Here is a 22,754-nt window from a genome sequence, read left to right on the forward strand (position 1 = left end):
ACTACAGTCTGCTACTACTACTACAGTCTGCTACTACAGTCTATTACTACTACAGTCTACTACTACTACAGTCTGCTACTACAGTCTACTACTACTACAGTCTATTACTACTACAATCTATTACTACTACAGTCTACTACTACTACAATCTACTACTACTACAGTCTACTACAGTCTGCTACTACAGTCTACTACTACTACAGTCTACTACTACTACAGTCTGCTACTACAGTCTACTACTACAGACTACTACTACTACAGTCTATACTACTACAGTCTACTACTACTACTACAGTCTGCTACTACAGTCTACTACTATTACAATCTACTACTACTACAGTCTACTACTACTACAGTCTACTACTACAGTCTAATACTACAGTCTACTACTGCTACAGTCTACTACTACAGTTTTATACTACAGTCTAGTACGACAGTCTAGTACGACAGTCTAGTACTACAGTCTGCTGTCAGTGTGATGTCTCTCTGTCCCCTCCCCTCTCTGTGCAGCACCATGTCAGGTCGGAGGTTACGGGAGGCCGTCAAACAGGTGAGAGCAGCTACAAGTCACACACACACATACACACACACACACACACCAACATACGTGTGTGTGTGTGTGTGTGTGCAGGAGCTGGAATCAGAGGGGGAGCTCAAGGACACAGAGGTGGTGATTGCTGGCCTCAGTAACGTCTACACACACTACATCACTACATATGAAGAATACCAGGTACACACACACACACACTCACAGTCTCCCCTGATGATGATGATGATGATGACGATGTTGTTGTTTTCCAGTTGCAGAGGTATGAAGGCGCCTCCACCATCTATGGTCCACACACGCTCAGTGCGTACCTGCAGAAGTTCCGTGGCCTGGCCCGAGCCATCGCACAGGTGAGACACACACACACACACACCTGCACGCCTCGCCTCCGCATGACGAGGGGCATCCTCAGTGTGTGTGTGTGTGTGTGTGTCCTCAGGACCGGGTGTCTCTGCTTCCTGTTGGCCCCCGTCCTCCTTTCTTTAAGGAGCTCTTCAATCTGCTTCCAGCGGCCCCCGTTGACAGGAAGCCACAGAACAGCAGCTTTGGAGACGTTCTGCAGGAGGTTTACCCTGTTTACAGACAGGTACACACACACACACACACACACACACACACACACACGGTTATGTAAAACAATTCCAAATCTCTACAAAATTGACATTATTCTAAAAATATATTTTGATAAATGATGGACTGGGCATGTGTGTGTGTGTGTGTGTGTGTGTGTGTGTGTGTGTGTGTGTGTGTGTGCGTGTGTGTGTGCATAGGGTGATGTTGTGTCTGTCACATTCGTGGCAGGAAACCCCCGACACTCCGGAGACATCGTAAGACCAACATCTTCCCCTCCTCCCTTCTTTCCCTCTCTCCTTCCTTCCTCCCTTCCTTCCCTCTCTCCTTCCTTCTCTCCCTCCCCTCCTTCCTTCCTCCCTTCCTCCCCTCCTTCCTTACTCCCCTCCTTCCTTCCTCCTCTCTAACCTCTGCCCCTCTTTGTGTTCTGTAGAGAAATAAGACCTTTGTTACCGTGGAGATGTATGACAACAGAACGGATACCTGGGAGATCGTCCACACTGATGCATCATGGGAGACCAGGTGTGTGTGTGTGTGTGTGTGTGTGTGCGGTGTTGCAGAGCGAGATGAAGGTGACAGAAACGTGTGGTTCTGTTGTGCTACAGGAGAAGGAGTAGTCGTGACTGATCTTAATTGATTTTGGTTTGTGATTAGTTTGTTAGTTTCATTTCAAAGTCCTACCTGTCGCCACAGCGCCGCTCAGTGGACAGTCTTGGTTATTGTCTGTAATGTAAAGTAACGTTGTGCTGCAGGTTTCATTGGCTGAAGGGGCCGAGTCGTCATAGTAACGCCACGGTGGAGTGGCACATCCCCCTCTCGGCCCCCCGCGGCTCCTACAGGATCCAACACATGGGACACTACAAACACCTGAAGGCCCTGAAGCCCTTCATCTCAGCCTACACGGGCTGCTCACGGGTCTTCAGGGTCGCCGGCAGCTTTTACTCCTGAGCCACACAACACCGAGTCCAAACGGGCTGATTGATCAGAGCATGGATGACGTCGCCTCCTTGGTTGGATGGAATTGATCCAGGAGCTTTTGTGATTGGATAGAAATGAAATGTTTTCTCTTCCTGTTTGGTTTCTTTGTGACGAGAAAATCAGGACTCGTCTTCAATCGTTTTTGTCTGTAATTGTTTAGAATAAATGGTTTGTGATTAAATATTAATGATGAAGCAAAGAAGTGCGGCTTCTTGATTCTTTTTGTTGTTTCTGTTCATTTGAATTAATAAAAAATAAAGTTAGGATCTCAGACATTTACAGAATGGTCATGAGGCTTATTTTCATTATTTGTATTGTTTATCTGTTTAGGAATCATGTTCAGTTTGAAAGATAATCTCGATGTTCTAAAGATTAATCAAACAATTCAAAAGGCAAAGTAATACATTTACATTTAAATATTTCGGTCCAAAATTGAATTTCATTCAGCTTCCTGCAGGGGGCAGCAGCGCGACAGGACAGGATCCGTGTGCGGTGATACAAGGAGAAGAAGAAAAACCAGAGGACGAACAAGAAGAGGAAGACGAAGAAGAAGAAGTGCAAGAGCGGCTAAAGAAGTTATCAGTCAGTTCTGTTTCAGTGATCATGCAGTGAAGTTCGTTAGTTTGTCAATACAGCTGAAGTTAGAATGTGATCTTTGAAATGAAATAATAAAATCATTGTATTAATATTAAGAGTTTTGTGTTTTGACCGTGGTAACGAACTGTGATGACGTAATGCGCAAAACCAGTATCTGTTTATCTGCACCAGGTCTGCCAGAGTCCGGTCCAGTCCAGATTTTCTCGTCCGGTCCGGTCTCCCTGGTCCGGTCCGGTCTCCCTGGTCTGGTCCGGTCCGGTCTCCCTGGTCCGGTCCGGTCTCCCTGGTCCGGTCCGGTCTCAGCCATGTTGATCCCTCCCAGGATCCTCTGTGCGACGTCCCGCTGCTGCTCAGGCTTCGTCTCCAGGATGAGGTCACTCTAGAACTCTGAGCACCATGTGACGGAGCCATTGATGGATTGATTGATTGACATGTTCCCTCAGGTATGTGAACAGGCTGAGAGAGAGCGACGAGGCGTGCACTGCTGCTCTGCAGAGCGCCGTCATCTTCCTGTTCCACTGTCTGGATCCTCTGCTGCAGAGAACAGAACACAGGACCTTCAGAACCGTGCAGCACAGAACCTCAGGTACAGAACCACACAGAACCTTAAGCACAGAACCTCAGGTACAGAACCACACAGAACCTCAAGCACAGAACCTCAGGTACAGAACCACACAGAACCTCAAGCACAGAACCTCAGGTACAGAACCACACAGAGCCTGAGTCTGCATTCCTGAACATGTCACATGATTGACCTGTGTGTGTGTGTGTGTGTGTGTGTGTGTGTGTGTGTGTGTGTGTGTGTGTGTGTGTCAGACCTGTTGTCACTCCTGCACACACTTGGTGCTGATCCATGTCTGGTGGAGGAATCTGTTCTGATTGGCTGCTCAGCAGACAAACAGGCCCAGTTCTGTTTGGATGTGGGTAAGAACCTCAAATGGACCTGTGAGCCCTGTTACCATGGTAACCTGGAGGAAGGCTTGAGATGTTGTGCTTGTGCTGCAGGGGCGCTCCAGCAGGCGGCGGTGGAGGGGGCGTGTGAGGGAACCTTCACTGACCTGAGGAAGTCTTTCTTTCTCCTGAGTGCAGCAGAGGCGCCTCTGGTGGCCAAGGTGAGTACTGCAGCTCCCCGCTGAGCGTAGCACACAGGCGTGTTCCCGATCTCCGGTCTGTCCCTCAGGGCCGGGCTCTGCTACACTGGCATCAAACCAACGCCTTCTGCGGCGCCACGGGCGAGCCCACACGCCGCAACCGGGCAGGAAGTCAGAGAGCGAGCAGCGGCGGTGGCGTTGTGCTTTACCCCAAGGTAACACTGGAGTCTGATTGGCTGATTGAACCCTCTGTGGGGGTCTACAGCAGCCCCCCTCAGAGGGGCTGAGAGGTGAACCCGTCTGTCCCCTCAGATGTCTCCTGTGGTCATCGTCCTGGTGTCTGATGGGACGCGCTGCTTGTTGGGCCGACAGGCGTCGTTCCCTCAGGGCATGTACAGCGCACTGGCCGGGTTCTGTGACATGGGTCAGTCCACCTGTCTGTCTGTCTGTCAGTCCACCTGTTTGTATAGATGAGTCCGTCTGCCTGCCTGTAATGTTACATGTTAGCCTGTGTGTGTGCCCTCATGCTGCACAGTGATGTACAGGTGTGTTTGTGTGTGCAGGGGAGAGCCTGGAGGAGGCGCTGTGCAGGGAGGTGGCAGAGGAGGTGGGTCTGGAGGTGCAGAGGATCTCCTACAGCTCCTCTCAGCACTGGCCCCTCCCACACAGCTCCTTCATGCTGGGCTGCCACGCCTCTGTTAGCCCCGCCCACACACAGGTAATACAACAGATGAGCTTCATTTAGAGGCGGAGCCTCTAGTAAATAAGAAAATATCTAACAGAGAAACATTCCGGTCAATCAAACACAGAGTCATGTGACCCACTCACCCTAACAGCCATCATGTGACATGTGACGTGTTTAGTTGCGTGTCGACCACACGGAGTTGGAGGACGCTCGCTGGTTCAGCCTGGACCAGATCAGCTCCGCCCTGCGGGTTCAGACTCCGCCCAGGAGAGGCCACGCCCCATTCTGGCTCCCCCCCACACACGCCATCGCCCGCCGCCTCATCACAGAGTGGGCCGACGCCCAGCAGAGGGGACAGGCTGACCTTTGACCCTAGTGCTTGCTTCCTCCTCATGGACGGTTGAGCCTGGAGGGGCGCACATCAAGAGTTTATACCTCCACCAAGGCTGAGCCTCCAACATCATGTGTAACAGGATCATGTGGACAGAAGTCAGAACATTAAAGAGGACAGAAGTGGAAACATGCGTGTTGTTTTTTGTGAGAAATGGGAGGGGGGGGGTTCCTGCTCAGGCTCACTACTTATCAATCACCCTATTAGGTCTATATGCCTCAAACAGACAGGGTAGACAAGGGAGGATTGATAAGTAGTGAGCCTATCACAAATTGCTGCTAAACTCAAAGCCAGCAGTTTCAGTGCATGGAGTCAAACTGTCAATCAGAAAGATTCACCTCTGACCTCTGAACTGGAGCCGGAGGGACGACTGGAGGGTCTGTAGCCACAGAGGACAGCTGCAGGCAGGAGCTCAGAGGGGCAGAGGAGACAGACAGAGACAGACAGACAGAGACACACTGACAGGGACACAGACAGACAGACAGACAGAGACACACTGACAGGGACAGAGACAGACTGACAGAGACACACTGACAGGGACAGAGACAGACAGACAGAGACACACTGACAGGGACAGAGACAGACAGACAGAGACACACTGACAGGGACAGAGACAGACAGACAGAGACACACTGACAGGGACAGAGACAGACCGACAGACTGACAGGGACAAAGACAGACCGACAGACTGACAGGGACAGGGACAGACCGACAGACTGACAGGGACAGAGACAGACCGACAGACTGACAGGGACAGATCACTGAGCCATGATCTATTTCACCCCCGTCAGGCGGAACCTTTGACGCGTCCCTGTGTTTCCTTCGGAGCCGCCGGAGTGTCGCACCGCTGTTGTGTATGTAAGTATGTGTGTGTGTGTGTAGCCGGCGAATCAATCAACTGCCCATGAACAATTAACCAGGTAACAGTAACCATGTAACAGTAACCAGGTAACTGAACGCTTGTTAGTAGCTTGTAGCAGTACCGTGTTAGCTTAGCATGAGATAAGAGTTAAGCTTCGCTTCGAGTTAAATCTGCGTGATTTCAGAGAGAATAAAGACGCTTTAGCTGCTAACACGAGACAGAAATGTCTCTAGAAACATTTAATCACCTAACTACGCAAACGTGCATGAAAATAAAGTTGGAATCGGGTTGTTTGGCGCCGTCGGTTTGTCCGGATATGAAGACATGTTTGTCCTTTAAACCGGAGCAGAAACGCTGCTGCACTTCCTGTCCACTTCTGTCCTCCTGCTTCAGTGGGCAGGACTAAGGAAAGGATGCAGATGAAGGAGTTGGTATTGAGCTTTGTGTCCTGTGTGTGTGTCCTCAGGTGAGGACATCATGCTTCTGTCCTCCTGTGTCCAGATGCTCTGCCGCCAGGCTCAGAGGACGCCACGCCTCCTCTGCCTCAGGCTCCGCCCACAGAGCCATTGCACGCCAAGCAGAGGTGCCAAGAGCCAAAGGAGGCGGAGCCGGGAGGAGGAGCGGCGAGGCAGGAACACGACAGCGTTGACGTACATCGCTGCTGCGGGCGTGGGGATGATCGGGCTGTCCTACGCCGCCGTGCCACTCTATCGCCTCTACTGCCAGGTGAGGGAACACGCCAGGGAACACGCCAGGGAACACGCCAGTCTCTGCTCACGGCCCTCTAACTCTGTGTGTGTGTGTGTGTGTGTGTGTCAGGCGTCTGGGCTGGGCGGCACGGCGGTGGCGGGGCACGACACAGACTTGGTGGAGACGATGAAGCCGGTGAAGAATCGAGTCCTCAAGGTGACCTTCAACGCCGACACACACGCCAGCATGCAGTGGAACTTCAGACCACAGCAGAGGGAGATCTACGTAAGGACACACACGGACACACACAAACACACACATGGACACACACACACTCTCTCCCTCTCTCTCTGTGTGTCAGGTGGTCCCTGGAGAGACGGCCCTGGCCTTCTACAGAGCCAAGAACCCAACAGACAAACCCATCATAGGCATCTCCACCTATAATGTGGTTCCATACGAGGCCGGACAGTACTTCAACAAGATCCAGGTACACACACACACACACACACACACACACACACACACACACACACACACACACACACACACACACACACACACACACACACCACACACACACACACACACACACACACACACACACACACACACACACACACACACACACACACACACACACACACACACACACACACACACACACACACACACACACACACACACTCTGATCTGTGTGTCTTGTCAGTGTTTCTGTTTCGAGGAGCAGCGTCTGAACCCTCAGGAGGAAGTGGACATGCCCGTCTTCTTCTACATCGACCCAGAGTTTGATGAAGACCCCAGGATGGCTCGAGTGGACACCATCATCCTGTCCTACACCTTCTTCGAGGCCAAAGAGGGTCAACAGATCCCTCTGCCAGGATACGCCTGAGACCTCACACTGTCCCTCTGCCCAGAGTGTCCACCAGAGCAGCAGAAACTGAACTAACTGCTCAGAGGCAAAGACTTCATTCTGAGAGGAACTCTGTCACTTCTGTATATAAATGATTCAACCTTCGTCTGTGTGGACGTTTGTGTTTCGACACCGTGAGACTGATGCTCCAGCACAAAGGAAGGAACACACACTCACACACTCACACACACGTCCCTGAGGAAGAGGCGGAGTCAGGTAAATGAAGAGGCGGACTCAGAGCGTTGTGATAAAAAGTGTAATCATCATGAATCTGTAGTGTAACAAATCAAACATTAGGTTCTTAATCATTCTCTACAAAAATAGATTCTAGGCCACAAATGCTAAAATTCCCAGCATTCTTAGAGACAGTACCAAAGTGTTTCCTGTATGATCAGAGAACGTCCCACACTCATTCACATATATATTAAAAACATTTGACTACAGTAGAAATTACATTCTAATGACCCAGAGTTCATCTCTGCTGGACTGGAGCCAAAGCCTGAGCGGAGCCTGGGGAGTACCTGTGGAGTCGCACACTTCCTGTGGAGTCACACACTTCCTGTTACTAAGGGGTCACGCACACCTCAAAGGAATTCAAATGCTGCCGAGATCAGAACAATCATCTCCGGAAAAGGTCAGACCTCCTCTCCAGGGTCAGACCTTCTCTCCAGGGTCAGACCTCCTCTCCAGGGTCAGACCCTCTCTCCAGGGTCAGACCCTCTCTCCAGGGTCAGACCTCCTCTCCAGGGTCAGACCCTCTCTCCAGGGTCAGACCTCCTCTCCAGGGTCAGACCCTCTCTCCAGGGTCAGACCCTCTCTCCAGGGTCAGACCTTCTCAGGTTCTCTGCTGGTTAAAAACATAAAAACAGGCAGGAATCACAGGTTGATGCTACAGAACCGTGGCTGGTCCACAGGAAACAGACTGCAGTCTCAGGCGTGGCGCCTCGAGGCGCTGGTGTGATGTGGCGTGGCGGGGTCAGGGGTCAAAGGTTTGGGTGTACAGTGTGTCGGTCTGTAGGCACGAGTGGTGGTCCGAACGTTTGCCGCCGTGCGTGTCCAGACGGCCTCCCGGTGCCCACAATGCACCGCTGACTCAATCCCTTTAGTTGGTAACTGCGAGAAGCCCGGAGGGGATCGGTCACCGAGGTCAGGGGTCGGGGGTGGGGGGCGGCTGTAGTGTTGGCGTTGGGCACCGGGACTGCGATCCCCTTCAGGCACGTGGACGACGACTAACCCAGGCTGAGAACACAAAGCACACGACTTCAAACCTCAACCAAGACCAAACGGTGTGTTCACAGCTGGATGGGTTCCTCCAGTTTGAGTTCACTCACATGGGCTCTGCTTCTAGTGACTTCTGGATCTCCTGGAGAACTTCTGAAAGCAAACAGAACGTCACCATGAGAAGAAGACCAGCAGCTCACACTGCTCCTAGATCGTGTTACAGCTGTGTGTGTGTGTGTGTGTGTGTGTGTGTGTGTGTGTGTGTGTGTGTGTGTGTGTGTGTGTGTGTGTGTGTGTGTGTGAGTGTGTGTGTGTGTGTGTGCGTGTGGTGGAAGCCATAAAGTGAGGGCAGCAGCTTCAGCATTGAACCAAAGTGGAGCAAAGAAGAAGAAGGAGAAGAAGAAGAAGTTCTGTCTTGTGTACTCACTCTCGTCATTCAGCAAAGCATGTTCCATAACACGTCTAGCTGCATTCTCTGCAACACAGGCAGCAGGCAGACGGTCAGAACATCAGACCAGCACGCAGACTGAACACATGCAAGAGAATGACACGCCTGCTGCACACGCCACATGCATGTTTGAGTGCACTTTGATTTACATTCAGGACTTAAAGCAGCGACAACCACATGTGTCACCATGGTGACCACAAGGAGCCTATATGATGCAACACTGCCACATGCTGGACACACTGGAAACTGCAGTCACGTGTTCACACACACACACACACACACACACACACACACACACACACACACACACACACACACACACACACACACACACACACACACACACACACACACACACACACACACACACACACACACACACACACACACACACACACACACACACACACACACACACACACACACACACACACACACACACACACACACACACACACACACACGATCAGGCTTACAGGCCACAACACAGACTGGCCACTGGGGGAAGCTGCAGCACAGGGACGGGGACAGGGACGGGGAAGGGGACAGGGAGGGGACAGGGACGGGGAAGGGGACAGGGAAGGGGACAGGGAAGGGGACAGGGAAGGGGACAGGGACGTCTCCCCGTCACCTGGACATCTACAGCAGAGCATCAGAGACACCTTACCTGCATCTTCACCCTCTGTTCTTGCATTTCTGGAGGAGGAGGAAGAGGAGGAGGAGGAAGAGGAGGAGAGACCAGCATTAGTGACACACAGCAGCAGCAGAGTGTAGAATGATCTGATGTGACAGGTGAGCGTCCGTACCGATGAGCTGAGGCTCCTTCAGGCTTGTCGCTCTGGGGGACAGAGCGGTTTGAAGGGAAGGGGAGCTCTACCAGACAGTGCGGCTCTACCACGCAGCGAGCCGACATGGAGAAACGCTCAAACTCAGAGGGAGAGATCAGGTAGAAGCCTGAGGAGGACGCCCATATACGGTCAATACCACACACACACACTGTAGGTCACATGCTCTGATCTCCTGACCTTTGACCTGTCTGGTGTTCTTACCTTGCCCGTGCTTGGTGAAGACGCAGGAAGCGATGCCGCTGACGTCCTCGCGGCGGATGCACGGGTGGCGAACCTGCATCTTCACTCCAGGCAGGGAAATGACGTGGACGTCGCCCTGATTGGTCAGAACCATCAGGCCGCTCTCGCCGTAGTCCTCCGAGCGACTGCTGCCGAACCAGGCCACGCCCACCCGACGCACCCGGGAGCCGTCCACCGCCGTCAGCTTCAGCTTCATCTTGGCGCTGACCTTGGGCAGCGTGAACACCTGGAGAGACACACACACACACACACACACACACGTTGAGCTGGTGCTCTGAGGAGAAGATGATGTCAGTGTGACCCTCCTGACCTTGAACTGCTCCTCAGAGATGACGAGCAGGTGGTGTGAGCCGTGCATGTCGGGGGAGCGTGCCAGGTCGTGGGCCACCTCTAGCGGCTCTGGCAGAGGAGCTCCGTGACCGTCCAGCACCACGATGCCGACCACAGGCGCTCTGTGCATCAGCTGGATCTCCTTGGCTGGAATGAAGGAGACAGAGATGAAGGAGGAGAGAAGACGAGCCGTCCGCGGGCCGAGAGCAAACACGGGCTCCTCCTGCTCTCACCTGGCTGTGCTGTGATTGGCTCGTCCGCTCTGTGCTCCACAGGAGGGAGGCGGAGCATGTACGCAAACACGCAGCCTCCATTGGTGGCCGCCCACAGGGAGGGCGTGTTGTGTGAGCCTGCAGGGGGAGACACACACACACACACACCTGAAGGCCCTGTCACTCAGCTCAGAGCAACACACACACACAGAGCAGCCACTCACTGTCAGACAGGAAGGTGTCAGCAAAGTAGAGCGTCCGCACCAGGCCCGTGAAGGAGTCGTCAGAGGAGCGAGCTTCAATCTTCCTCTGGACCGGCGCCAGCTCCATCTCAGCCAGCTCCGCCTCCAGGCGGGCGTTCGCCTCCTGCAGCTGCTCGGGGCGACACATGGAGATCAATCAGACAGAGGAGACACCAGAGGAGACACCAGAGGGGACACCAAAGGAGACACCAGAGGAGACACCAGAGGAGACACCAGAGGAGACACCAGAGGGCCAGAGGAGACACAAGAGGAGACACCAGAGGAGAGACACCAGAGGAGACACCAGAGGAGACACCAGAGGAGACACCAAAGGAGACACCAGAGGAGACACCAGAGGAGACACCAGAGGAGACACCAGAGGAGACACCAAAGGAGACACCAGAGGAGACACCAGAGGAGACACCAGAGGAGACACCAAAGGAGACACCAAAGGAGACACCAGAGGAGACACCAGAGGAGACACCAGAGGCGACACCAGAGGAGACACCAGAGGAGACACCAGAGGAGACACCAGAGGAGACCCCAGAGGGCCAGAGGAGACACCAGAGGAGACACCAGAGGAGACACCAGAGGGCCAGAGGAGACACAAGAGGAGACACCAGAGGAGACACCAAAGGAGACACCAGAGGAGACACCAGAGGAGAGACACCAGAGGAGACACCAGAGGAGACACCAGAGGAGACACCAGAGGGCCAGAGGAGACACCAAAGGAGACACCAGAGGAGACACCAGAGGAGACACCAGAGGAGACGTTACCTTGGCGGCGTTGTTGACGTGGTGTTTCCGTAGCGACACTCTGCTGCGTCGGATCCTCCTGAAGGACTGTCTCAGAGACTTCTTGATGCTCTTGACCCGGGACAGCGGCCCCTCCATGGCCAGCTGGTCACTGGGGTTCAGAGTGCACCTGTAGAGGAGCAGCAGAGGAGGGGTTAAAGATGTTTCAGATGTTCTTGCTCTTCATCCTCCGTCACTGCCGTCCGTCCTCCTCCGGTTCTTACTTGACGAACACGTTGCTCCTCTGCTGGTAGTCGTACAGGCCGAAGCCGTGGCTCGTCCCGAAGGCCACCAGCTTCCACTCAGAGTGCAGGGTGAGGGCCGTGACCACGGCGGGGGGCTGGCACTGCACCAGGGCGAAGGGCTGGAAGCCCGGGGCGAACAGCACCGGCTCCTCCCGCACATCCAGCCGAGCGTGACCCTGAGCGGGGGAGGCTGAGGTGAACTCTGACCCCGCAGCACTCATCACTGTCATGTAGGACTTATGAAGAACATCTCACCTTCCAGCGGAATCCCTCCTGACCCTGCAGCAGGTCAACCACCCGGGCCTCAACCGTCTGCTCTGCTGCTTCATCGTTCAGCTCCAGGACCAGGATCTAAACAGAGGCACGCCATGTTACACACACAGGCACACACACGCACACGCACGCACACACACACACACACACACACACCTGTCCCGCGGTGCCGGCCACAGTCAGGTAGCCGCTGTACTTGCACAGGTGGATCTTCTGCACGCCCAGGCGGGGGTCGTCACTGTAGGGGTCAAAGCAGCCCACCTGAGGAGGAGGAGGAGGAGAACAAGCAGGAGGTGAGAGGTCTGCAGCGGCCGCAGCTCTGTAGAGCGTCTTCATAGAGCGACAGGCACCTTCCTGAAGGGGGGCCACTCCCCCTCGCCACTGCCCTGGTTCATGTTGTCGTTGGGGTCTGTGTCTGTGTGGAACACGCCTGCTGTGCTGATCTTATACATGGGGTACAGACACACTCCTGAGGCGTCCCAGAGCCGCACCGTCCCGTCCTCGTGTCTGAGGACACACACACACACACACACACACACACACACACACACACACACACACACACACACACACACACACACACACACACACACACACACACACACACACACACACACACACACACACACACACACACACACACACACACACACACACACACACACACACACACACACACACACACACACACACAGAGTCAGGACTGGTCTCTAAGGGCAGGAGGGAGCGGCGGGGGCTGAACTGACCCAGTGAGCAGCAGGTCTCTCTGTGGGGGGTCCGGGGCCAGGTTCTGACCCCCTGTTATGGGCCACGGCTGCAGAGGGAGAGGAAGAGGAGAGGAAGAGTTCAAACAGACGCACTGATGTGGTCAAACCGACTGAGCTGTGGCTGATGCGTGTCCACGGTACCTTCTTAGAGTAGTGTGTGTTCTGCAGGTCTCCAGCAGCGAGGACCCTCTCCCACAGCTTGAGGGGGATGGCAGAGACGTGATGGGAGCAGGTGATGGCCGAGCTGTGGAGGGGGACCAGGTAGGGGGTCTGGATGACGGGCCAGCCCTCCGTCTGCAGGTCCATCACCACCAGCTCCTCCTCCACCAGCACCACCAGAGCCCCGGGGTCTCCTGCACACACAGCAGCCGGTGATCAGGTCTCGTCTGACCCTCAGACCCTGAGAGGGACTAAAGGACTAAACGCTGCCCTCTAGTGGAGCCAAGTCACATGAGCTCAAAGCTCCAGCATGAAGGAGTTTGTGATGAACGTTTACTCTTCTTCATGTTCTCTAACCAAGGGCACCTTTGACACCACGTTACCATGGTGACAGCAGCCACACCAGGGATCAGCCCAGGCCTCCATCTGGACTCCACCAGAACAAGAAGGTAAAGTGTAAAACCCTCTGTGTGTGTGTGTGTGTGTGTGTGTGTGTGTGCTCACCTGTGTGCTGTGCTCCGTCTTTGATGACGAAGAAGTCGATGATCCTGGAGGTGAAGTCCAGAGCCACGTGTGTTTTACTGTGAATGATGGTGATGCAGTGTCTGTCCCCGTAGCTCGCTCTGGGCATCCCCCCGCTGAACACCAGGAAGGGGGGGCTACACACACACACACACACACACACACGTTCAGCTCTATTTGCAGAGGGATTAATGTGTAACAGTGCAGTTAAACATTGTAACAGTGAGGCCTTGGCACACACACACACACACACACACACACACACACGGTCACACACACACTCACCCCTCAGCTGTGGGGAGCTGTGTGATCTTGGTGATGGCCTTGCAGGGGAAATGTCCTGTAAACACAAACAGAGCCGTCAGCCTCCTGTCACACTTCCTGTCACACTTCGGCTCCTGTCTTTATCTTCTGCATCTCTTCACCGTATGGAATGTCCGATTTCTCCTCTTCGTCATTCAGGTCGTCCACGCCCACCGTCCATCGACAGTAGCTCCCGTCGCTGTGGGAGCTGAGGATGGAGCCGCCGTCCTCCGTCCACCACACGCTTTCCAGTTGCTATAGAAACAGGGAGGCAGGTGGTGAGCGTACCAGAGCGGGGGGGGACATAGAGCGTCCCGGGCTGAGGTAGAGCGTCCCGGGCTGAGGCGTACCTGTGTGGCGGGGATGTGCTGGACGCCACACTGCTTCTCCAGATCCCACACCACCATGAGACCTCGTCCATAACCAATGACAACCTGGTTGGGGTTGACCGGGTTCTCCTGCAAGGCCTCCACATGTTCCAGGTTCCTGCGGCCTATGTAGTCCTCGGGGACGCTGGGGGACAAAGACAGGGAAGAGGACGGAATGAGCCAGAAGACACAAACCAGACGGCCATGAATGTCAGACGGAGCGGTTGTGAGCAGCTGCTCCGCTCTGCATTAAGTGAACTAAGTGAACTAAGTGAGCAGTGCTGCCACCTGTTGGTCACTTGGTCCAGGCTGATGTTCCTCTCCTCCAGCTCTCTGAAGCCTGGGACCTCTACGACGAACACGTGGCCTCCTTCAGTCCCCAGGAGCAGAAGCTCTCCTGAGGAGTGAGCCAGCACTGCTGTTACCCTGGTAACACTGGGGGGGGCGCTGACAGGGAGGAGAGCGTGTTTACACACAGGATCTGGACCAGCATGGAGGGAGACCTGTGTGTGTGTGTGTGTGTGTGTTACCCTGGTGGTCCAGTGAGCATGAAGCGTCCGATCTCCAGCAGCTCAGAGAGTCCTTTATGAGCCTTCAGAGTCCACATGTGCAGACTGTTATCATCCAGCAGAGTCACCAGCTCCACCTACACATCACACACACACACACACAGAGAGAGAGAGTCAGCAGTCTGTCACACACTCACATGTTCATGTTGGACCTGTGTGGTTTCACCTGGTGAGGCAGGAAGTGGACCTGTGTGACCGCAGCGTTCTCATCATGCAGACCCATGAACTCCACACCAGGAGCTCCGTATCTGAGCAACCGTCAAGGAGCCAAACTACAGGAGGGGAGCTGCTCTGGATGGAGCTGTTTTGGGTGGAGCTGCTCTGGATGGAGCTGCTGAAGATCCATTCAGCCTGTCTGTCTGTCCTTCACTGAATCAGATCCATCTCTGCTCCATGATGTTTGTAGCTCTGCTACAAACATCATGGAGCAGGACTGAGGGACAACCAGATCTAGATCCTACTGATCCAGATCCTACAGACCCAGACCCTACAGACATAGATCCAGGTCCTGCTGACCCAGATCCTACTGATTCGGGTCATTGTGGACTAAAGCTCCACTAAGATGTTCTGTCTTGCGACCCGCCTGTCCACAACAACAGACATGAACGGATCCTGAAGGCAGACCGGCTCCATTAAGGAGCCCCACAGTGTGAAAGGACACACTGATGTCAGTGTCTGACGGCGCCCGACAGCGTTGAGCAACAGCGTGGGAAAATAGAAGACCTGAGCCAGGAGACGCAGACGAGCCTCAACACGACGCTCACATTCCTGCTTTACATCTGACAACACACACACACACACACACACCAGGTCAGCTCAGGGGATCTGGTCCACAAGGATCCATGCTCTTCAGTCAAGGATACAGTTTGATGGCCCCAGAGCGAGTTCCTATAGCCAACAGCTGCAGGGAGGGACTGAAGCCCAGAGCACTGGGCTGGTGAGGGAACCCATGCTCCACCGTCTGCTCAGGAGAGAGAGAGAGAGAGACAGAGAGAGAGACAGAGAGAGAGAGAGAGAGAGAGAGAGAGAGAGAGACAGAGACAGAGACAGAGACAGAGAGAGAGAGAGAGACAGAGACAGAGACAGAGACAGAGACAGAGAGAGAGAGAGAGAGAGAGGGGAGACAGAGAGAGACAGAGAGAGAGAGAGAGAGAGAGAGAGAGAGGGGGGAGAAGGAGAGAGGAGAGAGACAGAGACAGAGAGAGAGAGAGAGAGGAGAGAGAGACAGAGAGAGAGAGAGAGAGAGAGACAGAGACAGAGACAGAGAGAGAGAGACAGAGACAGAGACAGAGACAGAGAGAGGGGGGAGAAGGAGAGAGGAGAGAGAGAGAGACAGAGAGAGAGAGAGGAGAGAGAGACAGAGAGAGGCAGAGAGAGAGGAGAGAGAGAGAGGAGAGAGAGACAGAGAGACAGAGACAGAGAGAGAGAGAGAGAGAGAGAGACAGAGACAGAGACAGAGACAGAGAGGAGAAGGAGAGAGGAGAAGGAGAGAGGAGAGAGAGGCAGAGAAAGAGAGAGAGACAGAGAGAGAGACAGAGAGAGAGAGAGAGAGAGAGAGAGGACAGGGGACAATGGCAGGATAGGACGAAGACATCATGATGAGATTGGAGGGAAACAGGCAGCAGATTAGAAACAGGAAGGATGTAGAGAGGAGTATGAGTCTCACTCAGTGTGACTGAGGCGCTGCGTTCAGGCCGGCTCACCTTATTGAACTGGAACAGTTCCTGTTTGACCCGGTCTCTGTGAGACTCCTGTCCGTGTCTCCTGAACCTCTTCATGGTGTCTCAGCAGCAGCGTGGAGCCCCTCTGCCCCCCTGCGAAGAGGAAGAGGAAGAGGAAGAGCAGCGTTACAACACACACACACACAAGTATGAAGCATGGCACAATATTTACATGACCTCATAACCTGCTGAGTGTCTGTCAGCCACACCTGAGGGGCTGTGTGTGTGTGTGTGTGTGTGTGTGTGTGTGTGTGTGTGTGTGTGTGTGTGTGTGTGTGTGTGTGTGTGTCTCTGTGTGTGTCTCTGTGTGCGTGTGTGTGTGTGTGTGTGTGCGTGCGTGCGTGCGTGTGTGCGTGTGTGCGTGTGTGTGTGTCTCTGTGTGCGTGCGTGCGTGTGTGCGTGTGTCTCTCTGTGTGTGTCTCTGTGTGTGTCTCTGTGTGCGTGCGTGCGTGCGTGTGTGCGTGTGTGTGTGTCTCTGTGTGTGTCTCTGTGTGCGTGCGTGCGTGTGTGCGTGTGTCTCTCTGTGTGTGTCTCTGTGTGCATGCGTGTGTGCGTGCGTGCGTGCGTGCGTGCGTGCGTGCGTGTGTGTCTCTCTGTGTGTGTCTCTGTGTGCGTGCGTGTGTGCGTGCGTGTGTGCGTGTCTCTCTGTGTGTGTCTCTGTGTGTGTCTCTGTGTGCGTGCGTGCGTGCGTGCGTGTGTGCGTGCGTGTGTGCGTGTCTCTCTGTGTGTCTCTCTGTGTGTGTCTCTGTGTGCGTGCGTGCGTGTGTGTGTCTCTCTGTGTGTGTCTCTGTGTGCGTGCGTGTGTGTGTGTCTCTCTGTGTGTGTCTCGTGTGTGTCTCTGTGTGTGTCTCTGTGTGCGTGCGTGCGTGTGTGCGTGTGTGTGTGTGTCTCTCTGTGTGTCTCTCTGTGTGTGTCTCTGTGTGCGTGCGTGCGTGTGTGCGTCTCTCTGTGTGTCTCTCTGTGTGTGTCTCTGTGTGCGTGCGTGCGTGTGTGTCTCTCTGTGTGTCTCTCTGTGTGCGTGTGTGTGTGTGGTCCTCCAGCAGCCTCTTCCTCATACTGGTGTTCTGCTTCTTTATTCTAGCTTCTGATTACCATAGTTTCCAGTTTCAGCTCTCAGGTCACCAGTGAGCCCAGAAACAGAGCTGCAGCAGAGCAGCCAGAGAGCAACGTGAGCAGCCTCAGAGGGGGAAACAGTGAGTCAGGCTCAGCCTCAGGCTCAGCCTCAGGATCGTGTGTCTGCCAGCTTCTCTGCTCTTCTTCCACATTCTTTGGCGCCGCTCTGGAGGCGCCGCTCTGTGGCCGCTCAGCAGCTGGACCACATAGAGGCTCCAGAGCAGACTCTCGCTCTGATTGAGGAAGGAAACGTCTCACTTCCATTCTTTTGTTCCTCTCCATCCTTCCTCCTCTCTCTGATACGACCACTTAATGTGAGACAGACAGGTGCTTCCATCACAGTGTGTGTGTGTGTGTGTGTGTGTGTGTGTTAGCACAGCAGTGACACAATGGCCTCTCAGTTGTGCCCTGACTGACCTCTGATCCATTTTGTTGGGGGGGTGGGGGGGGCCTTAGTTGTGTGCATTGGTACACACACACACTTTGTAAACTGTGTCAAATGCAGCCCGGAGGAAACCACACTGTCTGTCTGTCTGTCTGTCTGTCTGTGGAGGAGTCAGAGCTCTACGGGGAGGGAGGTTTGTTCTTAAGGCTGTCACAGGAATCTGCTGATGGAAAAGGAGGACACACACACACACACACACACACACACACACACACACACACACACACACACACACACACACACACACACACACACACACACACACACACACACACACACACACACACACACACACACACACACACACACACACACACACACACACACACACACACACACACACGAGCCAGCATGGAAACGTTGGCTGGAGGCAAACAGCTGAGTCATCAGTCCTGAACCTCCAGGCGTCCCTGCTCTCTGGGCACAGTAATTGCAGCCCATGGTGTGACAGACAGACAGACAGACAGACAGACAGACAGACAGACAGACAGACAGACAGACAGACAGACAGACAGACCGTCCGTCAGCAGTTACAAGCAGAGCCACTACTTCCAGCCTCCAGAGCAACACAGCCTCTCAGGACAAACACCACTCACACCTGGACCCTGGTCTCTGAGTGGACCCTGGTGTCTGAGTGAACCCTGGTCTCTGAGTGGACCCTGGTGTCTGAGTGGACCCTGGTGTCTGAGTGGACCCTGGTGTCTGAGTGAACCCTGGTCTCTGAGTGGACCCTGGTGTCTGAGTGGACCCTGGTCTCTGACTGGACCCTGCCTGGTCTCTGAGTGGACCCTGCCTGGTCTCTGAGTGGACCCTGCCTGGTCTCTGAGTGGACCCTGGTCTCTGACTGGACCCTGCCTGGTCTCTGAGTGGACCCTGCCTGGTCTCTGAGTGGACCCTGGTCTCTGAGTGGACCCTGCCTGGTCTCTGAGTGGACCCTGGTCTCTGAGTGGACCCTGGTCTCTGAGTGGACCCTGGTCTCTGAGTGGACCCTGATGGGGTCAAAGACTCCACAGCTCAGGGGATTCTCGGCTGGGAGAAGATGAAGAACACAGTAGCCTGAGTGGACAGACAGGGACAGACAGGGACAGACATCTGCTAGTTTCAGGTTCAGGACCAGACAATGGAGGGAGGGCAGAGGGGAGAGGGGAGAGGGGAGAGGGGAGAGGGGAGAGGGGAGAGGGGAGAGGGGAGAGGGTTTCAGCATGACACAGCCTCACACACTCTGGGAAACATGTGGGAGCTGAGAGAGAGCAAACAAGACACCAGGACATGTTTGATCTACACACACACAGAGAGAGAGAGAGAGAGACAGAGAGAGAGAGAGACAGAGAGAGAGACAGAGAGAGAGAGAGAGAGACACAGAGAGAGACAGAGAGAGAGAGAGAGACACAGAGAGAGAGAGAGAGAGAGACAGAGAGAGAGAGAGAGAGAGAGAGAGAGAGAGACACAGAGAGAGAGAGAGAGACACAGAGAGAGAGAGAGAGAGAGACAGAGAGAGAGACACAGAGAGAGAGAGACAAACACACAGAGAGAGAGAGAGAGAGAGAGAGAGAGAGAGAGAGAGAGAGAGAGAGAGAGAGAGAGAGAGAGAGAGAGAGAGAGAGAGAGAGACAGAGACAGAGACAGAGAGAGAGAGAGAGAGAGAGAGAGAGAATGAAGAGAGCAGACTTCATGCTTCATGTGTGGAACAACAACATGACAGAGCGACCTGCCTGTTCCCATGACCATTCATCTAAACCAAACGCTCTGGATGCTCTCTGCTCTGTGATGTCATCACATTCCAATCATAGAGCAGCCACCTCAGGAGTGAACCCACAGAGCTACAACAGAGCGACGTGTGAACCATGTGAGCGTCTGGCATCTCAAACATTCTGACGCTCTGATGCAACCTGGAGCCCTGAGGCAGGAAGTGAGCTGAGGCTACACTAAGCCCCGCCCATGTTTACACTCAAGCCCAGGGACTCAGGCTGCAAGTGTTCATACAAGACTTTGGACTCTGAGACACACACACACACACACACACACACACACACACACACACACACACACACACACACACACACACACACACTCTGACTGACACTCTGACACACACACACACACACACACACACACACGCACGCACACACACACACACACACACACACACACACACACACACACACACACACACACACACACACACACACACACACACACACACACACACACACACACACACACACACACACACACACACACACACACACACACACACACACACACACACACACACACACACACACACACACACACACCTTTAGGCCCTACAAGTGGACATGATGAGGATGAGTCCAGATAGAGCAGCAGAGCGGACGTGTGGAATGCTGCTAAAGAGCGGAAGAGGAAGAGGAAGAGGAGTCATTAGAGGAGAAGATGCTCCTTCTGCTCTGGGTGTGGCCTCCTGCAGGATATCACAGCCCCCCCCCCCCCTCCCTTCCTGTAATCAGGAACAGAGAGAGCAGCTCAGCCGGCCCCACACTGTCGCTCTACAGGAGGCTACTGACCTGCACATAAACACACACACACACACACACACACACACACACTGACGGCATGTTGGCCTACAGAGGGCCGCTGACTGAGCCAACACGTCACTGTGGATACACAGAGCGGCACGTATGCTTCAGCTGCACCGTTACACATTAGCGTGTTCTTTTGACTGACCCTACTGTATGAGTCATGACACACACACACACACACACACACACACACACCACACACACACACACACACACACACACACACACACACACACACACACACACACACAGGGGCGTGGCCTCTTCAGGTGGACCTGGCGTGCAGGTGGAGGCTGAACAGAACAAAGGAACAAAGGCTTTTTGTTCCATGAAGGAGGCCAGGCGCTTCAGGGTCAAAGGTCACAGGTGACAGGCTGAACATGTTTGTGTCCAACTCATCTTAGAACTTCATGTCAGGTTTGAGTCCAAAGTACCAAAGGATCTACTGAACGTCTTACACACGTACACATGACTGACCCCTGACCCTGACCCTGGGGCAACAACACACTGGAAAGGGATTTCCATGGATCCATTAAGGTCCAAGGAGAAGCTTAGAGGTGGGACACACACACACACACACATTGTTATTCTACACACACTGAGGTCAGATTGTTGTGGATTTTGCACAAACTGGACAAACCGGTGTGACGGCTCCCTCTCTCTCCCTCCCTCTCTCTCTCACACACACACACACACACACACACACTCACTCACACACACAAACACACACACACTGGGCCCCCCTCCCCAAACAGCAGCTCCTTGGCCTGAGAGCAGCGCTGAGGCTGAGGCTGAGTCTGAGTGTACCTGCTCAGCAGACACACCTTGTTCAAGTGACACGGTTGTATAATTATGCAACATCAGCGACAACTACGTTTTACTGTCGATCCGTCTGAGTGTGAATGACTCGATAACCTGAGACTCGTTGGACCCGATGTGATTGACAGCAGCTGCCTGAACTCAGACTGATTCACACTGTGCTTCTGTTTCTTATTTCTCATTGTTTACAGCTGAGTCTCGTCCTGTTAGGGCGAAGCAACTTGAGCTCAGCTTCATCGTTACATTGATATTGTTGTTATTATTGTTGTTGTTGTTGTTGTTGGACCGAACTCGTCTCCAAGCCGACAGTTTCGTTGAGACTCTCATGTATTTAAACTTGGACACAACACAGATGATGATTTAACAAACTCGGGACTTTCTTGTGGTTTGGGCTTAAAGGTGAAGGACAAAGCGCACTTAGACTCTAATGTGACTCGAAGTGATCCGTGTTTATAAGAAGCTCTGCCGGAGAATGAGCGAGGAACAAAGTTAGTTCATTTAGCTAGTTTACATGATTGTTAGACCAAAGCAAAGCCGGAGCAGAGAGTGCATGTGAAACATGTTGTAAACATGTTATAAACATGTTTAAACTACGTTATTGTCTTTTGTTAAAGTGTTTCAACCCGCAGACTCTCAGTGAAGCGGCCGCATTAGGAGCTAAGGTTAGCCAGCTAGCATAAAGCAGCCGGAGAGGCGGCGGCTCAAACTCCGTCAGCCCGAGCCGGAGCCGTTCGCGTGTTCAACGGAGCCGGCGGCCGCGGCGAAGCGGCTCGTTTAGCGGGTCGGTGCGAGCCGGACACACCTGTGGGCCTAACCCGAACCCGGGCCCTGCTCCTCCCAACGCACCTGAGTCTGACGCGCCGCTGCTCCGCCGACAAACACCGCGCTGCTTCAGCCTCCACCTCCGGCCAGCGTCCGGTGTGTGGGACGCTACGAAGCCTGTCCGCCTCCAAAGTCGAAGAAAACTTGGTCGGCAGAAAGCGTAAGAGTCCCGGAGCCCCGGCGAGCACGCAGTTACCGGTGAAACGTGATGTTTGTAGTCCGGAGTAAAGCGTCGCCCGGTCCGCCGCTTCGCTCCGCTCCGCCTCGGCGTTTCCTGCTCAACTTCACAGCTCTGTAGCTCCGCCCTCACGGTGCGTTCAGGTGCACCGCGGAATCGACACACTTTCAATGGCAAGTGACAGACTCACAAACTAAATCCTCCGTCTTGCTGCATTCAAGCGCACCTCGCA

At 53.9% G+C, this 22,754-nt stretch overlaps 4 protein-coding genes across 13 annotated transcripts in view; 3 read left to right on the plus strand and 1 right to left on the minus strand.

Annotated features, from left to right (window-relative positions):
• Nucleotides 1-2,291, plus strand: part of asah2 (N-acylsphingosine amidohydrolase 2) — a 6,972-nt gene extending 4,681 nt beyond the window's left edge. The window contains exons 14-20 of the mRNA XM_076140114.1: nt 511-550; nt 632-730; nt 802-897; nt 987-1,133; nt 1,318-1,374; nt 1,551-1,639; nt 1,870-2,291. Of these exons, the coding sequence (XP_075996229.1) occupies nt 511-550; nt 632-730; nt 802-897; nt 987-1,133; nt 1,318-1,374; nt 1,551-1,639; nt 1,870-2,065 (724 nt within the window). The 3' untranslated portion in view covers nt 2,066-2,291. The remainder of the gene's footprint in view (nt 1-510; nt 551-631; nt 731-801; nt 898-986; nt 1,134-1,317; nt 1,375-1,550; nt 1,640-1,869) is intronic.
• Nucleotides 2,292-2,595: 304 nt separating this feature from the next.
• nudt13 (nudix (nucleoside diphosphate linked moiety X)-type motif 13) lies at nt 2,596-5,381 on the plus strand. Of its 6 annotated transcripts, none has more exons than XM_076140097.1 (9): nt 2,602-2,677; nt 2,864-3,065; nt 3,136-3,392; nt 3,509-3,616; nt 3,698-3,804; nt 3,873-3,998; nt 4,096-4,207; nt 4,347-4,501; nt 4,647-5,378. In XM_076140097.1, exons 2-9 carry the CDS (start codon nt 2,998-3,000, stop codon nt 4,836-4,838), a joined length of 1,125 nt encoding a protein of 374 aa, XP_075996212.1. In that variant the 5' UTR covers nt 2,602-2,677; nt 2,864-2,997; the 3' UTR covers nt 4,839-5,378. The 6 variants fall into 6 exon arrangements, with proteins under 6 accessions (XP_075996216.1, XP_075996212.1, XP_075996214.1 ...); XM_076140099.1 differs by having other exon boundaries at nt 3,136-3,278; nt 4,647-5,375; XM_076140100.1 differs by having other exon boundaries at nt 4,319-4,501; nt 4,647-4,775.
• Nucleotides 5,382-5,593: 212 nt separating this feature from the next.
• Nucleotides 5,594-7,360, plus strand: cox11 (cytochrome c oxidase assembly homolog 11 (yeast)). Of its 4 annotated transcripts, none has more exons than XM_076140107.1 (5): nt 5,594-5,717; nt 6,188-6,447; nt 6,541-6,696; nt 6,773-6,898; nt 7,118-7,360. In XM_076140107.1, the coding sequence occupies exons 2-5, from the start codon at nt 6,199-6,201 to the stop codon at nt 7,298-7,300; spliced, it is 714 nt and encodes a 237-aa protein (XP_075996222.1). In that variant the 5' UTR covers nt 5,594-5,717; nt 6,188-6,198; the 3' UTR covers nt 7,301-7,360. The 4 variants fall into 4 exon arrangements, with proteins under 4 accessions (XP_075996222.1, XP_075996219.1, XP_075996220.1 ...); XM_076140104.1 differs by having other exon boundaries at nt 5,679-5,779; XM_076140105.1 differs by having other exon boundaries at nt 5,686-5,793.
• Nucleotides 7,361-7,563: 203 nt separating this feature from the next.
• Nucleotides 7,564-22,666, minus strand: llgl2 (LLGL scribble cell polarity complex component 2). Of its 2 annotated transcripts, XR_012960776.1 has the most exons (27): nt 22,369-22,666; nt 16,567-16,677; nt 15,727-15,824; nt 15,030-15,111; nt 14,825-14,940; nt 14,583-14,741; nt 14,277-14,439; nt 14,049-14,181; nt 13,909-13,963; nt 13,606-13,760; nt 13,084-13,295; nt 12,922-12,989; nt 12,526-12,682; nt 12,332-12,436; nt 12,158-12,253; nt 11,882-12,078; nt 11,640-11,787; nt 10,845-10,992; nt 10,642-10,758; nt 10,389-10,555; nt 10,040-10,304; nt 9,797-9,944; nt 9,658-9,686; nt 8,970-9,017; nt 8,653-8,695; nt 8,153-8,560; nt 7,564-8,000 (listed from the first exon to the last, which is right to left on the minus strand). XR_012960776.1 is itself a non-coding variant. In XM_076140096.1 (26 exons), the coding sequence occupies exons 2-26, from the start codon at nt 16,639-16,641 to the stop codon at nt 8,551-8,553; spliced, it is 2,994 nt and encodes a 997-aa protein (XP_075996211.1). In that variant the 5' UTR covers nt 16,642-16,677; nt 22,369-22,666; the 3' UTR covers nt 7,564-8,550. The 2 variants fall into 2 exon arrangements, 1 of the variants encoding a protein (XP_075996211.1); XM_076140096.1 differs by having other exon boundaries at nt 7,564-8,560.
• Nucleotides 22,667-22,754: the final 88 nt, after the last annotated feature.

Source organism: Genypterus blacodes, unplaced genomic scaffold, assembly GCF_046128005.1.
Source record: "Genypterus blacodes isolate CSIRO-AG114 ecotype Tasmania unplaced genomic scaffold, CSIRO-AGI_Gbla_v1 ptg000515l_1, whole genome shotgun sequence".
Lineage (NCBI taxonomy): Eukaryota > Metazoa > Chordata > Actinopteri > Ophidiiformes > Ophidiidae > Genypterus > Genypterus blacodes.

Coding starts and splice junctions, on each gene's coding strand:
- cox11 (XM_076140107.1), top strand. CDS start 6,199: ATGCTTCTGTCCTCCTGTGTCCAGATGCTCTGCCGCCAGGCTCAGAGG. Junction 6,697..6,772: donor CACAGCAGAGGGAGATCTAC/GTAAGGACACAC, acceptor TCTGTGTGTCAG/GTGGTCCCTGGAGAGACGGC. Junction 6,899..7,117: donor AGTACTTCAACAAGATCCAG/GTACACACACAC, acceptor GTGTCTTGTCAG/TGTTTCTGTTTCGAGGAGCA.
- nudt13 (XM_076140097.1), top strand. CDS start 2,998: ATGTTGATCCCTCCCAGGATCCTCTGTGCGACGTCCCGCTGCTGCTCA. Junction 4,208..4,346: donor GGCCGGGTTCTGTGACATGG/GTCAGTCCACCT, acceptor TTGTGTGTGCAG/GGGAGAGCCTGGAGGAGGCG. Junction 4,502..4,646: donor TTAGCCCCGCCCACACACAG/GTAATACAACAG, acceptor TGACGTGTTTAG/TTGCGTGTCGACCACACGGA.
- llgl2 (XM_076140096.1), bottom strand. CDS start 16,641: ATGAAGAGGTTCAGGAGACACGGACAGGAGTCTCACAGAGACCGGGTC. Junction 10,759..10,844: donor TGACACCTTCCTGTCTGACA/GTGAGTGGCTGC, acceptor CTCCCCCTGCAG/GCTCACACAACACGCCCTCC. Junction 10,305..10,388: donor TCTCTGAGGAGCAGTTCAAG/GTCAGGAGGGTC, acceptor GTGTCTCTCCAG/GTGTTCACGCTGCCCAAGGT.